General features: G+C 36.3%; 1 protein-coding gene across 4 annotated transcripts in view; it reads left to right on the top strand.

The window, feature by feature from the left end:
• The window catches only part of OPA1 (OPA1 mitochondrial dynamin like GTPase), a 52668-nt gene extending 36754 nt beyond the window's left edge, over nt 1–15914 (top strand). For all 4 annotated transcript variants that reach the window (XM_084529203.1, XM_084529204.1, XM_084529202.1 and 1 more), the window contains 2 exons: nt 13301–13392; nt 13912–15914. In XM_084529203.1, the coding sequence (XP_084385329.1) occupies nt 13301–13365 (65 nt within the window). In that variant the 3' untranslated portion in view covers nt 13366–13392; nt 13912–15914. The remainder of the gene's footprint in view (nt 1–13300; nt 13393–13911) is intronic.
• Nucleotides 15915–21215: the final 5301 nt, after the last annotated feature.

Here is a 21215-nt window from a genome sequence, read left to right as displayed (position 1 = left end):
CGCTACCAGCACTTGCTCTTGTTTTTCCTGGTTGAAAAATTCTCATATGTAGTTGCTCCTTGCAAGGACATTGGCAGGGCTTGTTGAAATCATGAAACACCCTTTGTAGTTCTACTAAAACCTTTTTGAATTGAAAGAGCAGGCCTGCACACAATATTTGAGCTGTACCTGCCTTCTAGATGTGTACAGTTATATTATGATGCTTTCTGGTTTTTATTCTGGTCTTTTACTAATAATTAGTAAGTCTGTTCCCTTTCTTGACTGCTCCTTAGCAATGAGCTGATGATTGCACAGGGCTACCTGTTACAACCCCAGGTTATTTTGTGAGAAGTAACAGCCAGTCCAGAGTCCATCAGCCTAGTCGCTTTCCATGCTGTATTCAAAACTGTAGAGATAACTGAGATTTGTTTGTTTTGCTGAGGATGTGGAAACAAGAGGAAACTGCTGGCTGTCTCTTGCTTGTATAACTGGGTACTTGAGGCATATTCAGCAGTCCGTAGGAACCTCTTCTAATGTAGTTGTTTACAATCTCCCTCGCAACTCTGGTGCAATATCTGTCTTGAAGTTCTTCACTGAAGTTGTCTGTCAGTTGAAAATCGTAGCCAGGTCTTTCACCCTGTGTTGACTTATCAGCAACAACAAGATTTATATTTGCGTTCCAGTTCATAGATGCTTCTAGATTGTGCTGGCTGCCAAAGGACAAAGTATTTTGATATGAAACTTATGTTATACAGACCTTGGTATTTTGCTATATGCTTAGCTAAATCAGTATCTTAAATACATCATGTGTTAGGTTCTGTAAGAAGTAAAATAGGGTAAAGTGAGCTAAAAGTATTATGGCAAACATTAATCTTTTGAAGGAGAATTTCCGCTCATAAAAATGTCAGGACTGCATTATTTTTATTGCATGCTCTAAAGCACTGCTTGTGTCTTCTTTTTTTTTTGCTGTTTTGTTTGTAATAGAAACTACAGAATAGCAACTATAATAGAAATATTCTATAGATCAGAGCAAAATTGATGACTTGAATAAATCTAAACTTTCTGCAGATGACTACATAATGTGGCTACTTTTGTTTTTGTTGAACAACCAGTGAAGGGCTTCCCAGAACTATCTGTTTTCAGAATGCCACTCTGCTTGGACTTGCTTCTTTTCTGTAGAAGGCCAAAGCAAGCTTCCTCAGTAGCATGAGCTTTGTACAGTACTTCAATTGCTTTACACCTTTTCCAACACAAGATGGCAATGATTGGCCTTTGTGGGAGTGGGAAGGATTAGCGTGGCAGCAGAGCTGGTGCCAAGCCTTCCTCCCTGGTTACTATTTCTTGTTTATTGATGCATGCACATAGCATACGCAGTGGGCATTTGTTGCTTGGATAATAGCTTTTTTTCCTCTGGGGGAAGATGCCTAGCCTTGTCCCTCTTGTTTTCCACACTCTGATATTTTTTGTTTTGTTTTGTTTTTCTTTTATATATGAAGATTACAATTTATAAAGATTGTAAGGGATGATAATTTTTTCTCAGATATATAAATCTCGTTAGCAAATGTATGGCAAGCTTTAGTTTAATAAGCTTTGTTACTAAATAACTGTTAAAATCTGAATACTTTAATCATTTTGGAAAGGAAATAGGATCTTCCAGTATTTTATCCTAAATCTGAGCTACAATTGCAGTAGCATTTAAAACACGCTAGGTGGTGCACGTGTACATTGTATTCTTAAAGCGGATCCTACTTTCAGGCCACCAACAGGAGCTTTGCCATTTACTTCACTGGAGACAAAATACTTTACTGAGACTAAGAAAATATGCACATGATCTATCTTCCCTTATTTCCTTTCCTTTATTCCTTTCAAACAGATAAAATAAAATGCAAAGGTATTGTTTATGGAAAAAAATATTTCTGTACAGGATAATCACACAGAAGGACAGTACACATAAAGCATCTTTCCTAGGCCAGCATGCTATTCATTCAGTGTCATGTTTCCTCACAAGCTAAAAAGCACAGAAAGAAAACACAGAACTTCACTAAATTATATGTAAAACCATGTGCGTTTCCGTGGGGTTTCCACTGGCAGAAAGTGGGAAGAAGCTTGCAGAATGCCTGTGGAAATTGGATCCAGAAATTACTAGGTATGAATGTGAAGGGGTCAGCCTCTGAGTTCATTTGTCAGTAATATTGACACCTGTACAGGTGTTCTGGGCTAGCTGAGACTTCATTCTGCACAAAAGCCTTTTGAAACTTGTAAGCAGTGAGCCCTCACATAAAGAAATGAGAGTCCTTAGCTTAGGGCAATTTGTTTAAATTCTGTTATACATTTGTAATGTGGAAAATATAACAATTTGTAGAACTTTATTTTTTTTGTAGAGTAGAGCATACAAAAACTAATAAACCAGTGTTGTAGTAAAATACTTTCAAGTTTGACATCTAAAACCATTGCTTAGTAGTTCACACACAAAATCCTTAACATTACTACTTCTTGTGTTGAATCCATTACAGTTGAGTGCAAACCTTGCAATTGTGCTGTGCTGCACTCTATTTTGCAAACTGTCTTTGAGCATGAATGATTTAATATCACATACATAATATTCTGTAATTCAGTTAGCTAACAGAAGTTCAGGTTAGTACTTTCAAATTGCTGACTCAGGATCTGGGATTTCTGTGATGTATTTGGCTAAGCTGAGTGGGCTCTGTTATGTCTGTTGTATGCAGCAAACTGATTTAGATCCAAGTGAATCTCCTTTTTTCATTATTCATTTATGTGAAGTTGAGGATAAAGTCTATGAGCAGTACTTTGCAGATAATGACTTGCTCTGTGGTTGTTGCTTTTTTTTTGTTTTTTTGTTTTTTGTTTTTTCTCCTTTCATTGCTCTTAGCCACAGAATAAAAATGCTATGTGAAAGTAATCCTATGTTGTGGTCATTACTGTAGCCTAATTAAATTTCAGTCCTTTGAGATGACTGTCAACAGTATTTTGATTTTACCTCTGTCCTATGTGACATTGTTGATTACATATGCTCATGACTTAGCATTGACTTGGCTTTCTAAAGCCTTTGCTCCTCTTTTCTTTGCTGTTATGGGCTTCCCCTTTTTTAAAAGGTTAAAAGTTTCATAGGGGAAAAAGCTCAGCTATAGGAAGAAAGTTCTTCTCTCAAACAGGCATATATCAGATAGTTTCCCCTAGAAACCAAAGGCAGACAAAACAGCTCAAAAGGCAGCTGTTAGTAGTCTTTAAATCAATGTTTAAGGTGCTTGTTGAGAAGCAACATGGTTTTCAGTGTTTACAAGAGAGAGGAATAAAAGGTATAATTTTGAAGATATTTAGTTAGAGCCCAGATGTTATCCCTACTGCACAAGGAATTCTCAAAGAAAGGCATAGAAAAAAGGAAAGCATCCTAGGAAATCCAAATGGAGGAGTTATTTTTTAAGAATCTTCAGAATTACAGTTTTGTGCTCTTGTTTTTTTCCATGATGCCTAACGATTGTTTGAGAAGCTACTGCAGTAAAAATGCATTCACTTTGTAGTTGTGAGGCGTTTCACAGAAAGGCAGCATTTCTTCTTTTGCTCCATTCAGCTGGTCATAGCAGTGTTCCTGAGGAGCGTGTAGTTACAGTCTGATCCTGAGCTGACAAGCTTGCACCAGGAGGTGTTGTGGCCTTCTATTCAAACAAAGTCAGAGTGGCCATTCCTCCCTGGGAATCATCAAACACGTCTTCAGGCTCCTAATAAGCATGTGCGGGGTAGCTGCTGTCTTCACAGTCCCCTACCAGCAGCTCCCACCAGGATGCTAGTATGGCCTGCATCTTTTCAGAGGCTGATTGTCACTTCGAACACGTTCATTTCTGCCCACATCTCAATCAGTCAAATAAAGTGCTTGTGTGGGCCATATGTGTCTAATGACTTCAAGATTTACTGGCGGCAGCCCCGTGCAGGTGGCAGTGTGACTCCTGGGCTCCGTGTGAGCTCTGTAGAGGACTTGGAGCTCCATGATGCAGAAAGTCGGGGGCAACACACTTGGAATCAGTCGGTGCATTCATGTCTTCCAGTTGCCCTCCTTTGAACAAGAGCGAGTCAACAACATGAGACTAAAATACATCCTGTTAATTTAGTAGATTTGCCAACTTGCAGTTACTAGGATAGAATGTAATTAAACTGTTTTTCACATGATTATTGAGTTTAATTCCATGTAAAGAGTTTATGAAGTTAACCTAAGTGTGCTTTGGTATGAAAGACCCTGGCTGAATGTTTTATTTTCTTTAAGTTCTGCGGCAGCTGCATGAAACTGATGAATTAGAACCAGAAGAATGTGTAGGATGGTCTCTGTCAAAGTGCAGATAAGGTAGTTCCTGCTTTGTATCATGGCAGAAAGTGCTTTAAAAGCTGCATCTTCTCAGAGAGGGAAGTAATCCTCAAGGGAGAACATCCATCACGTGTAAACCTCCTGTGATGGAGTGATGGTTTACTTAACTTAAGAATCCCAGATGACCAAAGTGCCTCTGCTACAATTCCTTAAAGTTATTGATGAAGAGTTAGGCACTGGTGTCCAGGTTCCGAAACGGATGCTTACAAAGTTCAGCACATTTGTCACTGACGAAGCGAAGTCTATCACTTAAAGTTGATGTTGAAAAATGATGATAAACTGCTGTATGAGTAATGACATATTTAATCCCTGTTAATCTAGACCTAGATCCACATTTTTGGTAATCAACGGCCATTCTTTCCTATGCCAAATTTATTTATTTTTTCCTAAAATGCCCTTAATGATGCAAGGATCAAAATATTTAATTGTACACTATTTTCTTTTCAGTACTGGTTGTTTGAGGGTTGCTATTAATCAAGTCTTGAGTAAGTACTTATTGTGTAGAGATTGCTACTTGTGGAAATGCAAAATTTTAAACTGACTGGTATAGGTATTTGCTTAGAACTAGTATGGAACTGTGGAGTGTTCACTTCAGAACCTCAAGAAATCAGTGAAATGGGTGCTATGCATTTTTAATACTGTAATGGATTCTACTTTGCTTCTAATGTAGAACTGTATACAAATCAATTAATATTTTCAGTTAGGAATGATAATAAACTAAGAAAATCATAGCAGAACAATCTGTTCTTCCTCAGAACATGATGACAAACTTCATTTTTGATGGTCAGAAACTTCATTATTATTGTGATCTAAAAACTTATCACAATCTAATTTTCTGACAGAGTTTCACATAAATATTCCTGATAGCATATTAGATCATTATTTAACTAACTACTGAGTACATTTTACTTTGGGTGGAGAACCAGTGTGTATCAGTTATTTATACTGTTAGTCTCCTTACACTTTCATAGCTCCAAGGGGATGGTAGCCTTTATGTAAGTAATTTACTGTATCATAGCTGTATGTGTCTTTTCTGCATCAGTTAGAAAAAAGTAAATTATTTTACAACACTACATAAATCATTGGGTAGTATTTCTGGTTTGCCTTTACCTTACACTTTTTGCCATTTCCACCCAAAATAATGAATAACATCATGTTCTGATACATGCTAGGTTAATTTTCTTGATTTTGAAATGAAAACTGTGTCTGTAAGTCTGATTCAAGAGGTGAGTCTGGTTTATGAGGTTTCCTTGTCATTCTGCTGCTAAGCTCCTTCTAGCTGTCCAGTAGGCAGCAAAACTAGAATTTGTTGAAAGATTGAGTTATTAGAACAGTTTTAATTAAAAATATGTGGTAGAGACAGAGGACTGGAAGGAGCCCAAGTCCTACCTTGCTACTGCAGACATCATGACTCTCATAAACTCGATTATTAATCTTTATTAAGCTGCATTTGTACGTTAAGCTAACTGTAATGGCAGTAAAGAAATGTATACTAGTCTGTGACCTCACATTTTGCAGTGGTAATATTTAGTTTCTTTTCTGTAGACAAGAGGGATTTGTGTAACAACCTGTAGAAACATCTTGTATAAAGTCAGAAGTCTGCGTAGTTGTCACTTCTGCTTCAGGCACGTACCTCTGCTCTATGTTCCTGCCCTGCCAGGGACAGAAAGACTTCGTGCTTACCAGTCTGAAGAGCCCTGGGGACAGCTCCAAGAAATACAGTGAGCTTCTGTTCTGTTTGGCTGAGGAGCAGGGAAATGTGTTGTCGAAGCCATTTCATTAAGCTGCAAAGGTCCCACTTGTGAATCTGGGGCAGCTATAGGTCAAGGCATTGATTGATTGGTAACCTACAGTTTCACCAGCACAATGCACAATTCCCATTTCTGGTGCTAAAAAGCGTTATTAGTAATGCTAAATTAATGTGGCAAAGCTCAATACCTTATAAAAACAGCTGAAGTGTTTTCAGATTAGGTTATCTTCTGCTGCTGCCTGGTTCTCTTTAGTCTGAAATAAAAGTGGTAAATGATAGCTTTGCTCAGATAAAATATGTAGGGGGAATATGATATTAATACTTGCAACAGAAGCAACTTCAGTGATGGCAGGTTTGATTTTTACTTTTATTTTTTCTGTCTAAAATGACAAGATTAAAATTTTATTAGGTTCCTAGAACAGGCTAAATTTACGATCTAATTGATCTTTTCCTGCTTTAGAGGCAGATCCACCTGTAAATAGGGAAAAGAGGAATTTTCACTCTGTATGTATTTGTAAGAAACGGTTTCTCTGTTTTCTCCTGTTAATGCCATGCTGAAGAAAATTTTTCAACCAGGTCAGTTACAGATGAAGTCAGATCTGTGAAAATGAGATTGGAGATCTTAATAGACGTATTGGAAGATTATGACTGGTGACTTCTCTGGTTCTAGTATTTAAAATAAATATTTCTGAGAGGACACTGAAATACTGTATTTTGTGATGAAAATATCTCACCTGATTCACTTCAGTAGAGTATGTGTCTGTCCTCATCATTGTCTTTCTGGGACTGATAACCAGAGTACACTGATTCTAGATGTCATGCGGATTAAAATGCCAGTTGGCTCAGGGTGGCAAAGGGATTTAAGGCGGCAAGTAGAAGGGTTGTAACTAACTCTGAATATAATGGTGGATGTATGTCTGAGAAGGGAAGCCTGATCCATAAATGTATTTACAAAGCTTAGTATCAGAATTGTCCTGTTCCAGAGAGCATACTTTAAAATCAGAATTTATAGAAAGAATTCAATTGATCTGGCTGTAAATTCAACTCTTACCACAGATTGCAGTAGGTATAAGAAACACAGTCATAGTGAATGCAAGCATCAGTTAGCATCTTCATTCAAAGTGCTAGTAACTGAAGGGTATGCTAGCTGTTTTCTGCAAGCTTGCGTTTTAAAGGCTATTTCTAACGATTCAGGGATTGTCTACGTGAACTATTATAAATTCCATTTAAACTTTGCCGAGTTCTGCAGAGCTTTTATTACACTAATGAGCTAATTGTTTAAGAATCATTCACGTGATTCATCCTCCTGTTCAGCCTTTAAAAAAAAAAAAAAAAAAAAAAAGTAGATGCTGAAACTCTCTTGACAAACCAATATTTATAACGGTTTGACAGCAGGATGAGGAACAGCGTTTGTCTTTGTAACAGCTTAAAGAAAAGGCCTTTCCAGCACCCAGCCATGCAGTTACAATCTTGACCTCTTTCTTATGCTGGGAACATACATAGAGCAGACAAGCAGCACCTCCCGTGTGTTTTCTTGACCCTTTGACTGTCCATTCACTTCCCATCTGTTTTGCAGCCTTAAAGGAACAGAGGGGGCCCTCTACTTATAAATCTGTCTTTGCAGCTGATAAATGATGTTCTGTCTCTTTAAGGGCAGCCTGGGTGGTTTTGCCTTTTTTTCCCCTCTTAAAATTTTAGCTTTCCTCTTGTCCTTAACCAGAGGGAAATATGGTATGCGATCAAGAGGAAACTGGCAAAAAGTGCAATGGGTGGTTTCAAAGGATTTTCTAAATTTCAGCAGGACATGACCCTGCCCCGATCAGTGAATTACGGGAGCTGTTAGGCTGCGGTGGGGTGAGACAAGAGAAAGCGTGTTGGTGCAGGTCTGGGGACTGTGGGTGGAAAGCCTGCTCCTTCGGATATTACTTGGAGTGCCTTTTAGCACGCTGCCTCTCACTGTTTCGACAAGAGGTCTGGCTTTTGCGTGGCCTTTAGAAAGTTCAGGAATGTGGTGCAAATGGCTGAACTTCAGGGAGATTTTTTTTTTCAGTTCTCCACCTGGATGGTTGTAGGGGGTTGAGTACAAGTATGGGGTCTATGTCTTAGGTAGCCCTAAGCAAAAATTCAGCTGTCAATAGGAAACCATGGAGCAGCATTTCCAGCTTTTAATAGCGTGCTTCTGGGCATCCTGGTGAAATCTGACTACAGACTGGGCTTTTCTTTTTGCTAGAGGAAAGATGAGGCATTCACAGCAATAAATTCAACATTTTTGCCACTGTGGTTAATTAACCGTAACACACAAGTATCACAGCAAGCAGTGACAATGGTTATAGGCAATGAAGGGATGACGAAAGGCAGATTAAAAAAAAAAAAAAAAAAAAAAGAAAAAGAAAAGGCAGAGAAGCAAGGCTAAAACCAAAGTAAAATCCAGAGCAAAAGGAAGAACCATGAGTTAACAGATATAGAAGCAGTGTAAGTGATAGTCAGAAGTAGAAATCACTTTAATGTATAACAGGAGGATATATAATGAACTATTAACAAATTTTATCATGCCTTTTCTTGCTATTTGCGTCATTGAAGTGCAGAATAAAGATGCATCTCTGTCCTGAAAGAGTTTTCAATTTTTCTTGATGGTGCAACTGAAAATCAGTGTCATATGGGCAGACTTGTAAACAGGGGAAAGGGAAGCATTTTGACTTGTCTTACATAACAAAATCCTTGTGCACTTTTCTCCAAGTTGTGGTACAGAGAGCCATGGTTATCTTTAAAATTCTGTGCTAAATCCATTGCTTACTTACATATAAGTATGATCGATTTGAATGCCAATAAATTCATTTATATTTAGAATCATAAGCAAGAGCAATTTTGTGAAGAGAGTTCACATCTTCTGTAAAACCAATTAATGCAGCTGAAAAATATCTAGAAACCTTTTTTCTTGCTACTTACAGTATTGTTGAAATAAGTAATAAGCTTCACTTTTTCAATTTGTTTAACAATATTCCTAAGATTATTTGGCCTTACTTCAGGAGTTTTGTTTGATAGGTTTGATATTTTAGTTTCACTTTAGCAGTGATTCTTTAGCCTCTGTACTATTAGTTGGTAGATGATCTTAGTTAAAATGGCCTGCAAGCAGTGAGCAAGCAGCCCTTGTGAGAATGAATATCTGAGGGAGTTTTCTTCTGAACAGCTTATGATGTTAAAAGCAAACTTTATCTGTGGCTGTGGGTTTTTTTGGTGTGTTCAAAGCGTATCCAAATCCTAATTACAGATCAATTAGTCTGGGTTTGGGCCTTTTAGATCTAGTATCACAGGATTAATGAAAAGAAAATGAGTAGGTAGCAATATCATTTCTTACGGAGATAAGGATATGAATGGAGATAAGGTGCATGAATGAGGATCTCAAGATACCCGAATAAAGAATTTCCTCATTCTGTCAGTGAAGTTTTATGGGATATGGAAGGAGGATTATGGGAATATTCATGACCAGATCAAGAGGCATAATGAGCTGATGTATGAACAGCTTATCTTTTAGGTAAACACGGGGTAAATGGGAAATAGAATAGCCATTCATTGCCCCTAGGCCTGTGAATTTTCCTGTTCTGAAGATGGAGAATAGAGTTCAGTTACATTTACTCTTCATTGGTACCATTTGATTTTTTTTATCACTGTTATGTATTTGTAACTTCAGTTCTGCCTTAAAACTGTCAGACACTGCTCTTTCTAGAAGCTATAACATTAAGCAATAGTGTATATTTAAACTTCTGAAATACCATATAATAAGAGTGCAGTACTTCAAAGACTTCTGCGATACTTCAGCATGGCATAATAGTACTGGGCTAGTTTAACATGCTACAGAAATCATTTGCTAGCAAACTGAATGCTTTTAATCCAAGATTTACTTCTACATGGAAAAACACACAATCATAATATATAGGAAGGGCAACGGGTCACTTAGGCTGTCTCATAATTACCTTTTGTATTAAGTAGTAAGTGTTCTTATCTGAAACCTAAGTGATGTTCGGGGTTTGACATGTTACTATGTACTTCTAAATTAAAGCACTTTTTTTGAGGAAGTTTTCAATCAATATTTTGGTGAAGCTGTCAATGATAACCCTGCAAATCTGGGTACACAGATTCTGTATTTCACAGTGAAGAGAACTGCATCCAAAAACTTCCTCAACTAAAGGCAGGTAAAATCTGACTCTTGAACTGCAACAATACGTTTCTGTGGCAAATGCAGTGTCACAAAGTGCTGGGGAACCTACTGGCATCTATCCCAGAACTGCAGCCCCTGCACTTGTACTCTTCAGAAAAGTTCTGCCAAGCATTTACATTTACTGGTTTATTAAGATGTGTGTAGTGTCAGTGTGTAACTCTGCAGTTCCTCTATTTAAAAGGTGAGCTGATTTAACATACTGTTTCTCTATGCTACAGAACGGACTTGTGGGGTAAATCTTACAGGTTGGCTGGTATCTGCTGCTGCAGGAGGCTTTCCTACTGCTAGGAATGCAAGGCATAGCATGAGTAATTGCAGCTATTTGGCAGTCATTGTAACTGTTCTTTCTTAAGAATAGCTAGCGTGTTTTTTCAAAGTATTAAATTACCCCAAGACCTCATAATTATTACAGTTAAGCAATCATTTCAATTCAGTCCAAGTATAAAAACTAATAAAGTTCTCATAATATGGAGGCAATTTTAGTGTGTCTGTTCTCTAAGCAAACACAGCCGATTCAGTACGTTCTGGTGGAATAAATATTTGCTACCCTGTTATTTTAATATGCCCTAATCAGAAAATTAGAATAGCTTTTGTTGGCACAAACCTTTTCTTTTTTTAAGGGTGAAATAATAATTACAGACTTTTGCTGATGCTATTAATTTTCAATACTTGAATATTTCATTAGCGAGGAGTTGAGAAGGGAAAATATTTGCATTTAATACTGCTAAATCTGCCTGCTTTCACTGAGCCTAATGGCTTGATCAATAGGAAAAGTATATTTGGGGAAAAATGTACCAATTTATAGTTACTGTATAAATAATATTTGGGGGAAAATGTACCAGTTTATAGTTACTGTATAAATATATACATTCACTCCAAAAACAAAGCTATTAAGAGCACAACCTGAAGAGACCTTCTGGGCAGTGAGATTGAATCTCCAGATATCACTGGCAACTGCTGTTCATTTTGGAGAAAGAGATACAGGGTTAACAATTCCCAAAAATGTGTTGACTCTCTCCAAGATAATAAGACACTTTTTTCAAACATTGATTTTGTAAACATACGCAGCATCAATATTAGAAGCTGTGCTAAGCAGCTGCCTAATATATGCCAAAGTATTGTTTTTGTTACACGAGAGGTTTATATACTGACACACCAAAAAGATCAAACTGCTTTTTTCTGACTTAAAGATAGCAAACAAACACTTCAGACTTAGTGAGAAGTAGTGATTTTGTGATTTTTTTTAATTTTTTTTTCCATTGGCAGCATTCAAAAGTTCTCTCTGCTGAACTGATTCACAACTTTTTCTGCTAAAAATAAAAATAAAAAATCGGCTACTGCTGTTCTGTAACTTCCAAAAATACAGCTTTCACCCCTTAAACTGACTGTAATCTTCATTTAATATCAAAGTACATTTAAAAAATGAAAGCAGCTGAAACTAGAGGAAGTTCTTTGGTGTTTTCTTTAGGACCCAGAGAGTGATTCATGCTCCCTGGGTCTCTGTGTTGGTAGATAAGCACTACTGGGGAAGGGGACACTGAAGTGTTGAAAGTATAAGTGATTTGCCTTTCATCACCTAAAAATTGCATGATAAAGATGTAAGTTAGAGATTTCTTCATTCCCATGCAGACTATTTTACATATTTTATTAAATGCTAACGAAAATCCTGTACTTCTGCTAGAACAGGACTACATGATTTTGTTGAGTTTGGGTATTAGTACTGCTCTAAAATTGTTTTTATAATTATCTGTGGGATTGGCAATTTATTACTAGATGAACTTCTATTTCCCTTGGCTACATTCTTATATTCCTGTTTGAGGTCCTACTTCTTTCTCCCATAATGCTTATGTATCCCCATTTAAGGATAATAGGTGTACTTTTCATTCTGTTTTGCTGTTATTTCAGCTCAGCAAAGCAAGTTTATAACATATGGTATTGGCAAAGAGAAGAAAACATTAATAGAAGATAGATTAAAAAAAAAATAAAAGAAAACAAAAATCAAACCTTGTATTTCATGCAACATACAGGTTTAATCCAACAGTATTTTGTGTCTTGGGATGTGGAGGAAAGGGGAAAGACTGGACATTTTTTACATGTATATTCCCATTGGACTTAGTTTTGTCTGTCCCCGCTCATTTTTCTGAAGTGTGCTTTTTTTCATGGCTATAATCGCACACAGAAGGAGCTTCAATGAGGATGTGGTGAGAGAGAAGGAGGAAATCTTGCAGGCTTTAGATTCCAGCTAGGTTCTAAACCTTGCTTCATAAGCTGTTTAATAAATCAAATAGGCTATATGATGACAAGCATTGTGTGGAATTCAGAAAAGAGTGGAAAAATGCCTAAAATCCTGTATTTTTCCCAATGTTACCTTTTTATTCATAGTAGCTGCTTGCAGTGATGTTCTAGTCTTGTGTTTTATTGGTTTGGTTTTGTTTTTAAGAAATAAGCTCCCATCTTTAGCGTTTGTATAAAATAAGGTTCTGCCCACATCCATCTGGTTACTACTGATATGCAAGGAAATGAAGTGTAAACATTAAACATTTTTAATGTTGTATATGCCCTTTTGTATAGGGGTATTGAATGCTGTTGTTTGGTGGTTCCCTGAAATTCTGCCTGCTGAAAGGTCACTTGTTTTTTTTAACTCTTTTTAGAATGATTTGTGTTGTTTGTGACACTTGTTGTGGATAATAAGGATATTTGATTAAAAGAGAGGTGGGTTAGTGGACATTAGTTAAAGGGTAACAATTCCCTACAGGTACCAGGTGTATGGTAGTTCTGCTGTGCATGACATAATGAAAGTTTCAGATTTTTGAAATACAGCAATATGGGATTTCTTTGTTAAATTACGGAATTATTAGCATGATAATCATTAAATGTATTTGTAGAAGTTCTTTGTTCAAAGGGATCAGTTTCATTTCTTCTGATGTGGAAGAATGTAAGTAGCTGGATATTTAAATGACAATCTTTTTTATTTCTTCAGAAAAAGTTCGGGAAATTCAGGAAAAACTTGAAGCTTTCATAGAAGCCCTCCATCAAGAAAAATAGATTTTAGACGAACAATCGTTCAGACAGGTAATCACGTTTAGATCATGAAAGAATCATTATAATTTCTCATTGCTCAATATAAAGCAATTATTCATGTCTCTTAGATACACGTTTTCATAAAGACATTGTGAAAATTCCTTTTATTTTATTCCATTGCATGGCCACTGCTGCTTCGTGCTTCTAATCTGCAAAACTATAGTTTCAGCTTTTACACTACAAGTGAAAGTGAAACTTTATAGAAATACAATTAATGGCTAGATATTGTGAAACACTTGAAGCCATTTGATTACTCTTGGTTTGTTATTTTTGTCCATGTTAAGAGGACGAGTCTGTAACTAGCTGGAATGAAAATTAAGGAAGCAATTTTCTTTTCTGTAAAGCATTTTGAAATCTTTTCTCTATAGGCAGTGTATATATAGCAAGCAAAAATAATATACATTCAGGTCACTTACAAACATTATTCTTCAGTATTAATTGTCAGAATCAGAAGCCTATGTTCTGTGATATATTTGCATGCATTTTAAAATAATGTCCTTTCTGTTTCAGAAGCAACTTTACACAAGAATGCAGCCTTTTCCAGGATACCTTGCACAAAGAAGACTGAATAAAAATGGCTTTTGTGTCCCATTATGTTTCCTATCTTTTGGGGAGCATCCTGAAATGTTGGAGGAGAAAGAAAATAATGTCTTATGGGATTGAGAAGTTCAATTAAAACCTACCTGCTTTTTTAATTTTTGAAGCTAAATGTATACAGCAGAAGAATATGACTTGTGTCTCAGTGAGATAGCCTGAGAGCTTGCTGAAGTTGTACATTTAAGGTGTTTTTTTTTCCTGATAGGAAAAAAGGCTTTTGTTTTTGGCATCTGTCTTGTACAGTGGAGCTGGATCAGATTGATAAAGTGATTTTATCTGTTGTTTTTTTGCCTGCAAACGATCCTGAAAGTTTGACGTAAAGTTTAGTATTTGTATGTACATTAAACCACCCTTCCAAGTTATGCCACTTCTATTTGTTAAGCTGTGTGTTGAAACCGTCTCTGATCACTCTGGTACAGAATTTAAAGCATGGCATTGAGATCTTGAGAGGAAGTTGTGGATTTTGTTAAAATCCTAAACTCCTGAGAGATGTCATCCAAGGAATTCTTCTAGTGCTTTCAAGTGAAAGTACTGACTGCTATTCACTGACACCTTAAAAGGTTTGGCTCAGGAAATAATGTCAACAGCTGTTCCTTTCACGATTCTTTCCTAATACATGTTGTTACTCTGAATCATAGCCGATTACATTTCATTTATGGTATTGCACAGACTTTGATTTCCTTTTTAACTCTTCTCTTCCCCATAGGTACAAAGTAGATTGATTACATGGAAAATGTAGAAAAATACTCTGTACAGTTCCAACTTGTCCAACCTCCTTAACTCAAAAAGCAAAAATATAATTAATTTCCTTTTTGTAATAGCTACTGTAAGACCAAAGTCACTTCTATATTGAATTTAAACAAAAGGTCCTTCCATACCCACTTGGTTTCTATCATTCAATACAGTAAAATAATCAGTAAATATAGTATTTTTTTTACTGTTTTAGTTTTGCCATAGAAATGTCACTTCTGACAAATTTAAGCATGATTTAGGCTCTGTCTCATAGGTGCCTGGTGATTAATCACCACAGTATTTTTCTGCCCACACTTTGCAACAAATGATCTGGACACACTTCTGATTGCTTCTGTGAAAGAAGATATCAGGCTTATTAGGCTTACAACAATTTGTTTTGCAGTTGTCTGATTATGGAGGTTGAAAAAATTGACATAGCTTTATTTCCTTCTCTTGAAAAGGCTATTGATTTTGAACTTTTGGCAATTAGAGGATTCCAAACATTTTATGATGGATACTTTTTCTGTTTGGTCTCACTGAAAAACGGAGAACTTTGGTAAAATTTTCCCTAAACATTCGGAAAATAAAGTATTTAGTCCCTTGTACAAAAAGTTAATATAGAGCTATTCATAAAATGTTGTTGAAAGGTTAAATATTTTGAGGAGATCTAACTATGTTTGGGGACTTTTTGTTTGTTTTTGTTTAAAACTGCTTTCTGAAAATTAGTTTTTAAGGATTGAAACAATGAAGAAAAAGCTTGTATCATCATCATTTTCTGACAATAACTTTAGAAATGTATGTTTGGACAATTGTGAAGACAGAAGAGAGATTCCATAGGCTGTATAGCAAGCGAAATAAGTCTGTACTTGTGTTAAATTCCTCTTTGTATTAAAAAAAAAAAAAAGAAAACAACAACAACAAAAGTTTTGCATTACTTCAAGAGATCACTGTTTAAAACTTCTGTGTAATGTAAATGTTGCGAAATTTTGCATCCAGTGGTCCAGCCTTCATCTCTTTCAGTGTGATGTTCCTATAGTTTTAGTTCTGACTTCTCTGTGCTGCTCATCTAAGACTTAGCATGATGTATTCCATGAAAAATAGGTATTTATTGAATAAAAATGTAACCGAAGGAAAAATAAAATGTGGGTTTTGAACACAGTGCTATTGCACCTAACAAGAAGTCACTTTGGCCTTCTTTTTCTTTTTTGTTAAGCTGTGGAAATATATGCTGGAAGTTAAACATAGTTAATGGGAAAACGGGTTTGAGAAATACAGACTACTTAGTTTACCAACCCATGCATGAATTCAGGAATTATATCTGCTTTTTTTTCAGATGAAGAAGAATACTACAAAATCAATTGCAAAAATACTGTAAAAGTCTGATGTGGAAGGTGCTGTGAATTTGCTCCACAAAGCTTAAATTGCAGACATGCATATCAGGAGCAGTAAATAATTATAAGTCTGTAGTAATTTGATTTCATGATTAGAATTCAATTTACCAGAAGTGATCTTGGCAAATAAGGAGGAGGTAATTTAATGCTGTTTTTATAGGACTTTACCATAACTTTTTACTTCCTCTAACCTTAATATAAGTTATGCTTAAATCTAGTAAGTTAGCACCAATTAACGAAGTTTAAAATAGAGTTGTTAAGCACTATTAATGCTTTTAAACATTAAAATTACTTTAAAATTACTTTAACATTACTCTTTTTAAGGATTATCTTAATAAACAGCTGTGATCATGTTAAGCTGCATGAGAAGCATGTGCTGTTATGCATATTTTTAGATAACAAACACAATTATTTGAACTGTCTTTAAAGATTTATATGATACAGAGAAGTGCAAGTCATTTCAGACTGTGGGTCTTGCAAAATCATTGTAGCCACACAAACCAGTTTTGAAACTAGGAAAATTAACGTGTCCGATTATTTTCCAGTAAAACTACGAAAACCTTCCTTGTGTATTTTTCAAATTCAGGGTATTTTTCTGTATTACATAAACTACCATCATAGTCTACGTAAAGCAATTTGTGTGTTATAAGTAGCAAAGACTAATCTGTAATTTCTGTGGTTTTCTAAGGTTTAAGAGAGAGGCATCAGCGAGTGCAGATATCATCATTACATAAATGAAATATCATTATTACATAAATGAATATTTCATTTCCAAAGCAAGTTACTTATGTCATGCAGCTATGGTAAGATATTTCAATTTTCTATAAACTGAGTTTACGAGCCAAGGTTTAAATATTAATGGCCAAGGATATTTTTTCTGTCATTTCTTCATGAAAAGGGCACAGATGGTGCTTTTTCACATGTCAACAGAATTTCTCCTTCTTAGTGGTTTCAAGTAACCTCATACTAAGCAGACCAGGAGACACATGAAAAACTTGGTAAGTGCAGTAAGTTAGAGTGAAAATGTCAAACAAAACTCTTATTCTAAAACCTACTAGTGTGTTCTATTTCGACATTGAGAATCAATTTTTCTGAGTATGTTTTGAAACTAAACTGAGTTTTGATCTTGTATTTCCATAGCTAAGATTTAGGGCACTTAATTTTCATGTATCTTAAAATTTAACAACTCCAGCAGTCATATTAAAAATGCACAAGAGATTTCATCACTTCTGTTGAGAAACACTGAAATATGGGATCTAGAAATCTGACCCAGGACCCCTTGAGTCATTTAAAACTCTCCCTTCTTGGTAGAATTTGGTTCTGGGCATGTTTGCGGGATACTTTTGCCAGAGAAGGTGTTGCCAGTCTGTGGTGATCTCTGCATTTTTGCAGAGTTGCAGCAGAAATTTTCTTTGACTACTTGGAGTGTGTTTCTGGTTTTTTGAGATGTTTTAGGAAATGATGTTCCAATCATGCTTCCTCACATGGAAGGGATGCACATTGATTAGTCAGATTACTCAGATAGTGGGGTACCTCTCAAAAACATGGCATGTATGGCTAACTTAAAAAAAAAAAAAAAAAAAAAAAAAAAAAAGCTAATTAACTTCCTACTTACTAACTTACTATTTTCCTTTTGTTTTCACTTCCTCAGAATGCAGCTCCATTGACTCCAGAAAACTCCTTTTACTGAGAAGTAGAAACCTGCATATTTCCAAAGCCTGGAGAGAAAGAAGAGGTTTGACTAGAACTCTGATACAAACTACCTTGTTAGCATGAAATATTGCTTTTCCAGTTATTGCTGTCTCCTGTATAGACGTGACTCCAGAAGCTTGATTTCCAGGCTACAAGTCCTTTTATGAGCACTCTCTGATAACCTGCACAATGGAAATATATTTATTTTTCTAGAGCTTAATATTGACTTAAAAAACTAGTTTCATCTTAACATAAAGATTTTGAGCAATCTTAAATCTTGGATGATTCTGTCACTTTCCTTGGTAGGCTGCCTTTGCAGTAACTTACCATCTCCAAGGTACTTGTTTATTTTTCATTTTTGTTTAGACCTATTTAGATCTTGTTCTGTTATGTAATTAGTTCAGTAATCCATCTTCCCTTGCAGAAATCTTTGCAGACCCCAATCAACCACTTGCTAGTTTATATTTAACATGTAAATAAATTTACATGGTTTTTTTTACATGTTAAATTTTATTTAACAACATAAATAAAATACATTGTAAATCCCTTGCAAGATGCATTATGCATGGTCGTCAGATGATAATTCTTAAAGATGTGGTTGTCAAAACTGCTATTTGCTCTAAATGCCTGTTATCACATAATTGTTTTTATGGAACAAGGCTGTAGTTCAATATTTAAGTATATAAAAAAGTATAAAATATATATACAGAAACAAAGGGAAGAAGCTGAAAGGATACAGAGATTGTAACAATTATTTATGTTGTGTGCTGGAATGTAAAAAAAAAAAAAAAAAAAAAAATCTGTGCACACAAATCCTGTTGACATCTGCCATCACCTCTGTGCTGTAGCACATCAGAAAGTGAAAATATCCAAGTTGTCATTCTGTAAATGAATGGTAAAAATTATGGGTGTGACACTATTGGACTATTGAAGTGATTCGATGAATAATACATGACAGTACTTCTGGAATGGGTCTTGAAACAACTGCAGAGTCAACCTCTGAAACAGTTTGAGAACCATTTCTGGAATTGGCTCTAGGTAAACTTCCTGCATTGACATCAGAAGTTAGCTGGGGAATGTTTCCAAAAGTGGCTCTAGAAGTGATTCTAGCAAGAAGGTTGAGAGTTGAGTCTGGCAGATATTGTAGCAGTGTTTTTGAATCAACTCTCAATGCGGGATCCAGGCATGGTTCTTGAGCTGAATCCAGAAGCGAGCCTGCTGTTGGCTGTGGGATTTATTCTGGAATCGGTTCTGTTGGTGCACTTCTAGAGCCAGTTCCAGAATTATTTCTAGTCACTTGTGCTGAAAAGTTGTTTACTGTGCATAGATACAAATGGTTTGTGTTTGTTACAGAACACTGGTAGAAGTCTTTTTCTTGCTGCTGCTGCTGCTAGAAGTCTGTAGGTTGCAAGACAGTTTCAGGAGCAGTGCATCCTAATCTGCATGTGTTAATGTCACTTTCTGACTCAGAAATGGATTTCTATCCTATCCTTGATAGTGGCAACCAACAAGATGAGCATTGTTCAAGTTTTTCACCCCAAGAATGACAATGAGCCTCTTGAAGGTTAATCAGAGTGGTGCATTTATTAATGTCTTGGATTAAACCATTCCTAATGCAGGTAAATATTTGAAGTTTCAATTAAAAGAGTACTTTATAAAAGAAATAGTTAAAATACAGTACATAGAATAGAATGCAGTAGATAACGTAAGCCTCTTCACCTCTAGAATCATAAAATCATAAACAGAGATCATTGTCGCTTCCATTTCAAGCAAGTGTTCTCTCTTTTCTAGCCTCACAAAACAGGTGTCAAGCTAACAGTATGCCCTGTATGTTTAAGAGCATTCAAAGCAGTGTTTTGCTTCATCTCCACAAGCCAATTGCCTATGACTTTTGATGTTTAGAGATGGAACATTCATTGCAACCTTCCGTTCAATGAGCCTGTTCTGGTTCATGTGAAAATCAACATCCTTTTTTGTGTTGCTGCCTGACAGGATGCTACAATACTATTAGCATTTGCAAAGGGTTTACTCCGTCTAATAGTGCAACCCCCAGATCACAGGCTGCTCAGTTTGTGTTTCTCTATTATGTGAAAGACACAAAGAAGCTGAAGGCTGGCAAAGGCCTGTCAAATCTTGTAATGTAGCAAGCGACCCCAGAGCTTCATTCTGCTTTATATCATCCCTTGTTCCCCATCCCACCCTTTCCCTTGAATGGGCTCTGAGGTAGGTAAATGAATTCAGCGGTATGGTAGGCGGATGATTCCTTTCTGACCTCATTCCTGCACCATTTGTTTCCAGGCTTGTTGGAGGGAAGGGGACATATCTGAACCTTTTGTTTCAAATAATTTTCTTGCAGGTTGGGGAGTTAATGCAGACCTTGTCTGAACTCACCCGAGCGGAAAGTGTTCTGGGTACATGTTCTGACACGCTTGGTCCCCTGGAATTGCCACATTAAAGGAGAAAACTGTGAATTGGAATTCTTTAATGTTTGGCATTGCTTAAACACCTGGACACCTTTTTTTCTTTTTTTTTTTTTTTCCCCAATGCACGTGTGTTTATATCCTGTTTTATGCTTGAAACATCTGTCTTAAGAGCATGCAAGAAGTAAACAAAGAACAAGCTTTGAACAGCCCAGTGTTAACTTGTTTTAGTCAGGAAGAAGTTGTTGAGGCTGAGACACAAGCTTAGTACAGCGTACACTGAACAGTGGCTTGCAAAGGGGCATCTCAGCCCAGTGTCTGAAACTGGCAAGGTAGTTCTTAGCTTTGAACAGTCATGTTGGTTTGTTTAAGGATTGTGTGTTTCATGGTAAGGAAAGCAATGGTTTCCCACGTAGTAGGACTGAATTTGAGAAGCAGTGAATCTTCTAATGCCAAACTTGCCAGCACTGTGCATCCTTAAAGATACTTTTGTGGAAGGAAGAATAGAGGAATGTGACCACCAGGAAAACATGAGGTGGGAATATCATCACAGCTGTCCTGCATTGTTGGGAGTTAGCCCTCTGCACAGTCATTGCTACGATGTTTGGAAGGTCATTTTTGCCTCTTAAGTAACGGATTATGAAGATGTTAAATACAACACAAAAACGTTAACACCCTTAAGTCTTAAGGGTATGCAGTAGTAAGTTTACAGTATCTGAAGTGTGAAATCATGATTAAACCACAATAGGAAACTATTAACATTATTTCACGCTCAGTATTCTTGGAAGTATTCTGCTGAAGAGAAACATTGTGGATAATTTCAGCTGCCACGGCAGCATATATCTGTGGGAGGAAAATGGGAGATGCACAACCACCTCCATCTATCTAGTCTTGCAGAAATGTAATGAGAGGCCTGCTTATGATCTGAGCTCATCGCTTTATATTGCACATATGCTTTACAGAAGGCTCCCACAAGCCAAAT

This window comes from Aythya ferina, assembly GCF_964211825.1.
Source record: "Aythya ferina genome assembly, chromosome: 9".
Taxonomy (NCBI): domain Eukaryota; kingdom Metazoa; phylum Chordata; class Aves; order Anseriformes; family Anatidae; genus Aythya; species Aythya ferina.
Note: the sequence above shows the minus strand (reverse complement) of the source record. Positions and strands in the feature narration are given on the sequence as shown.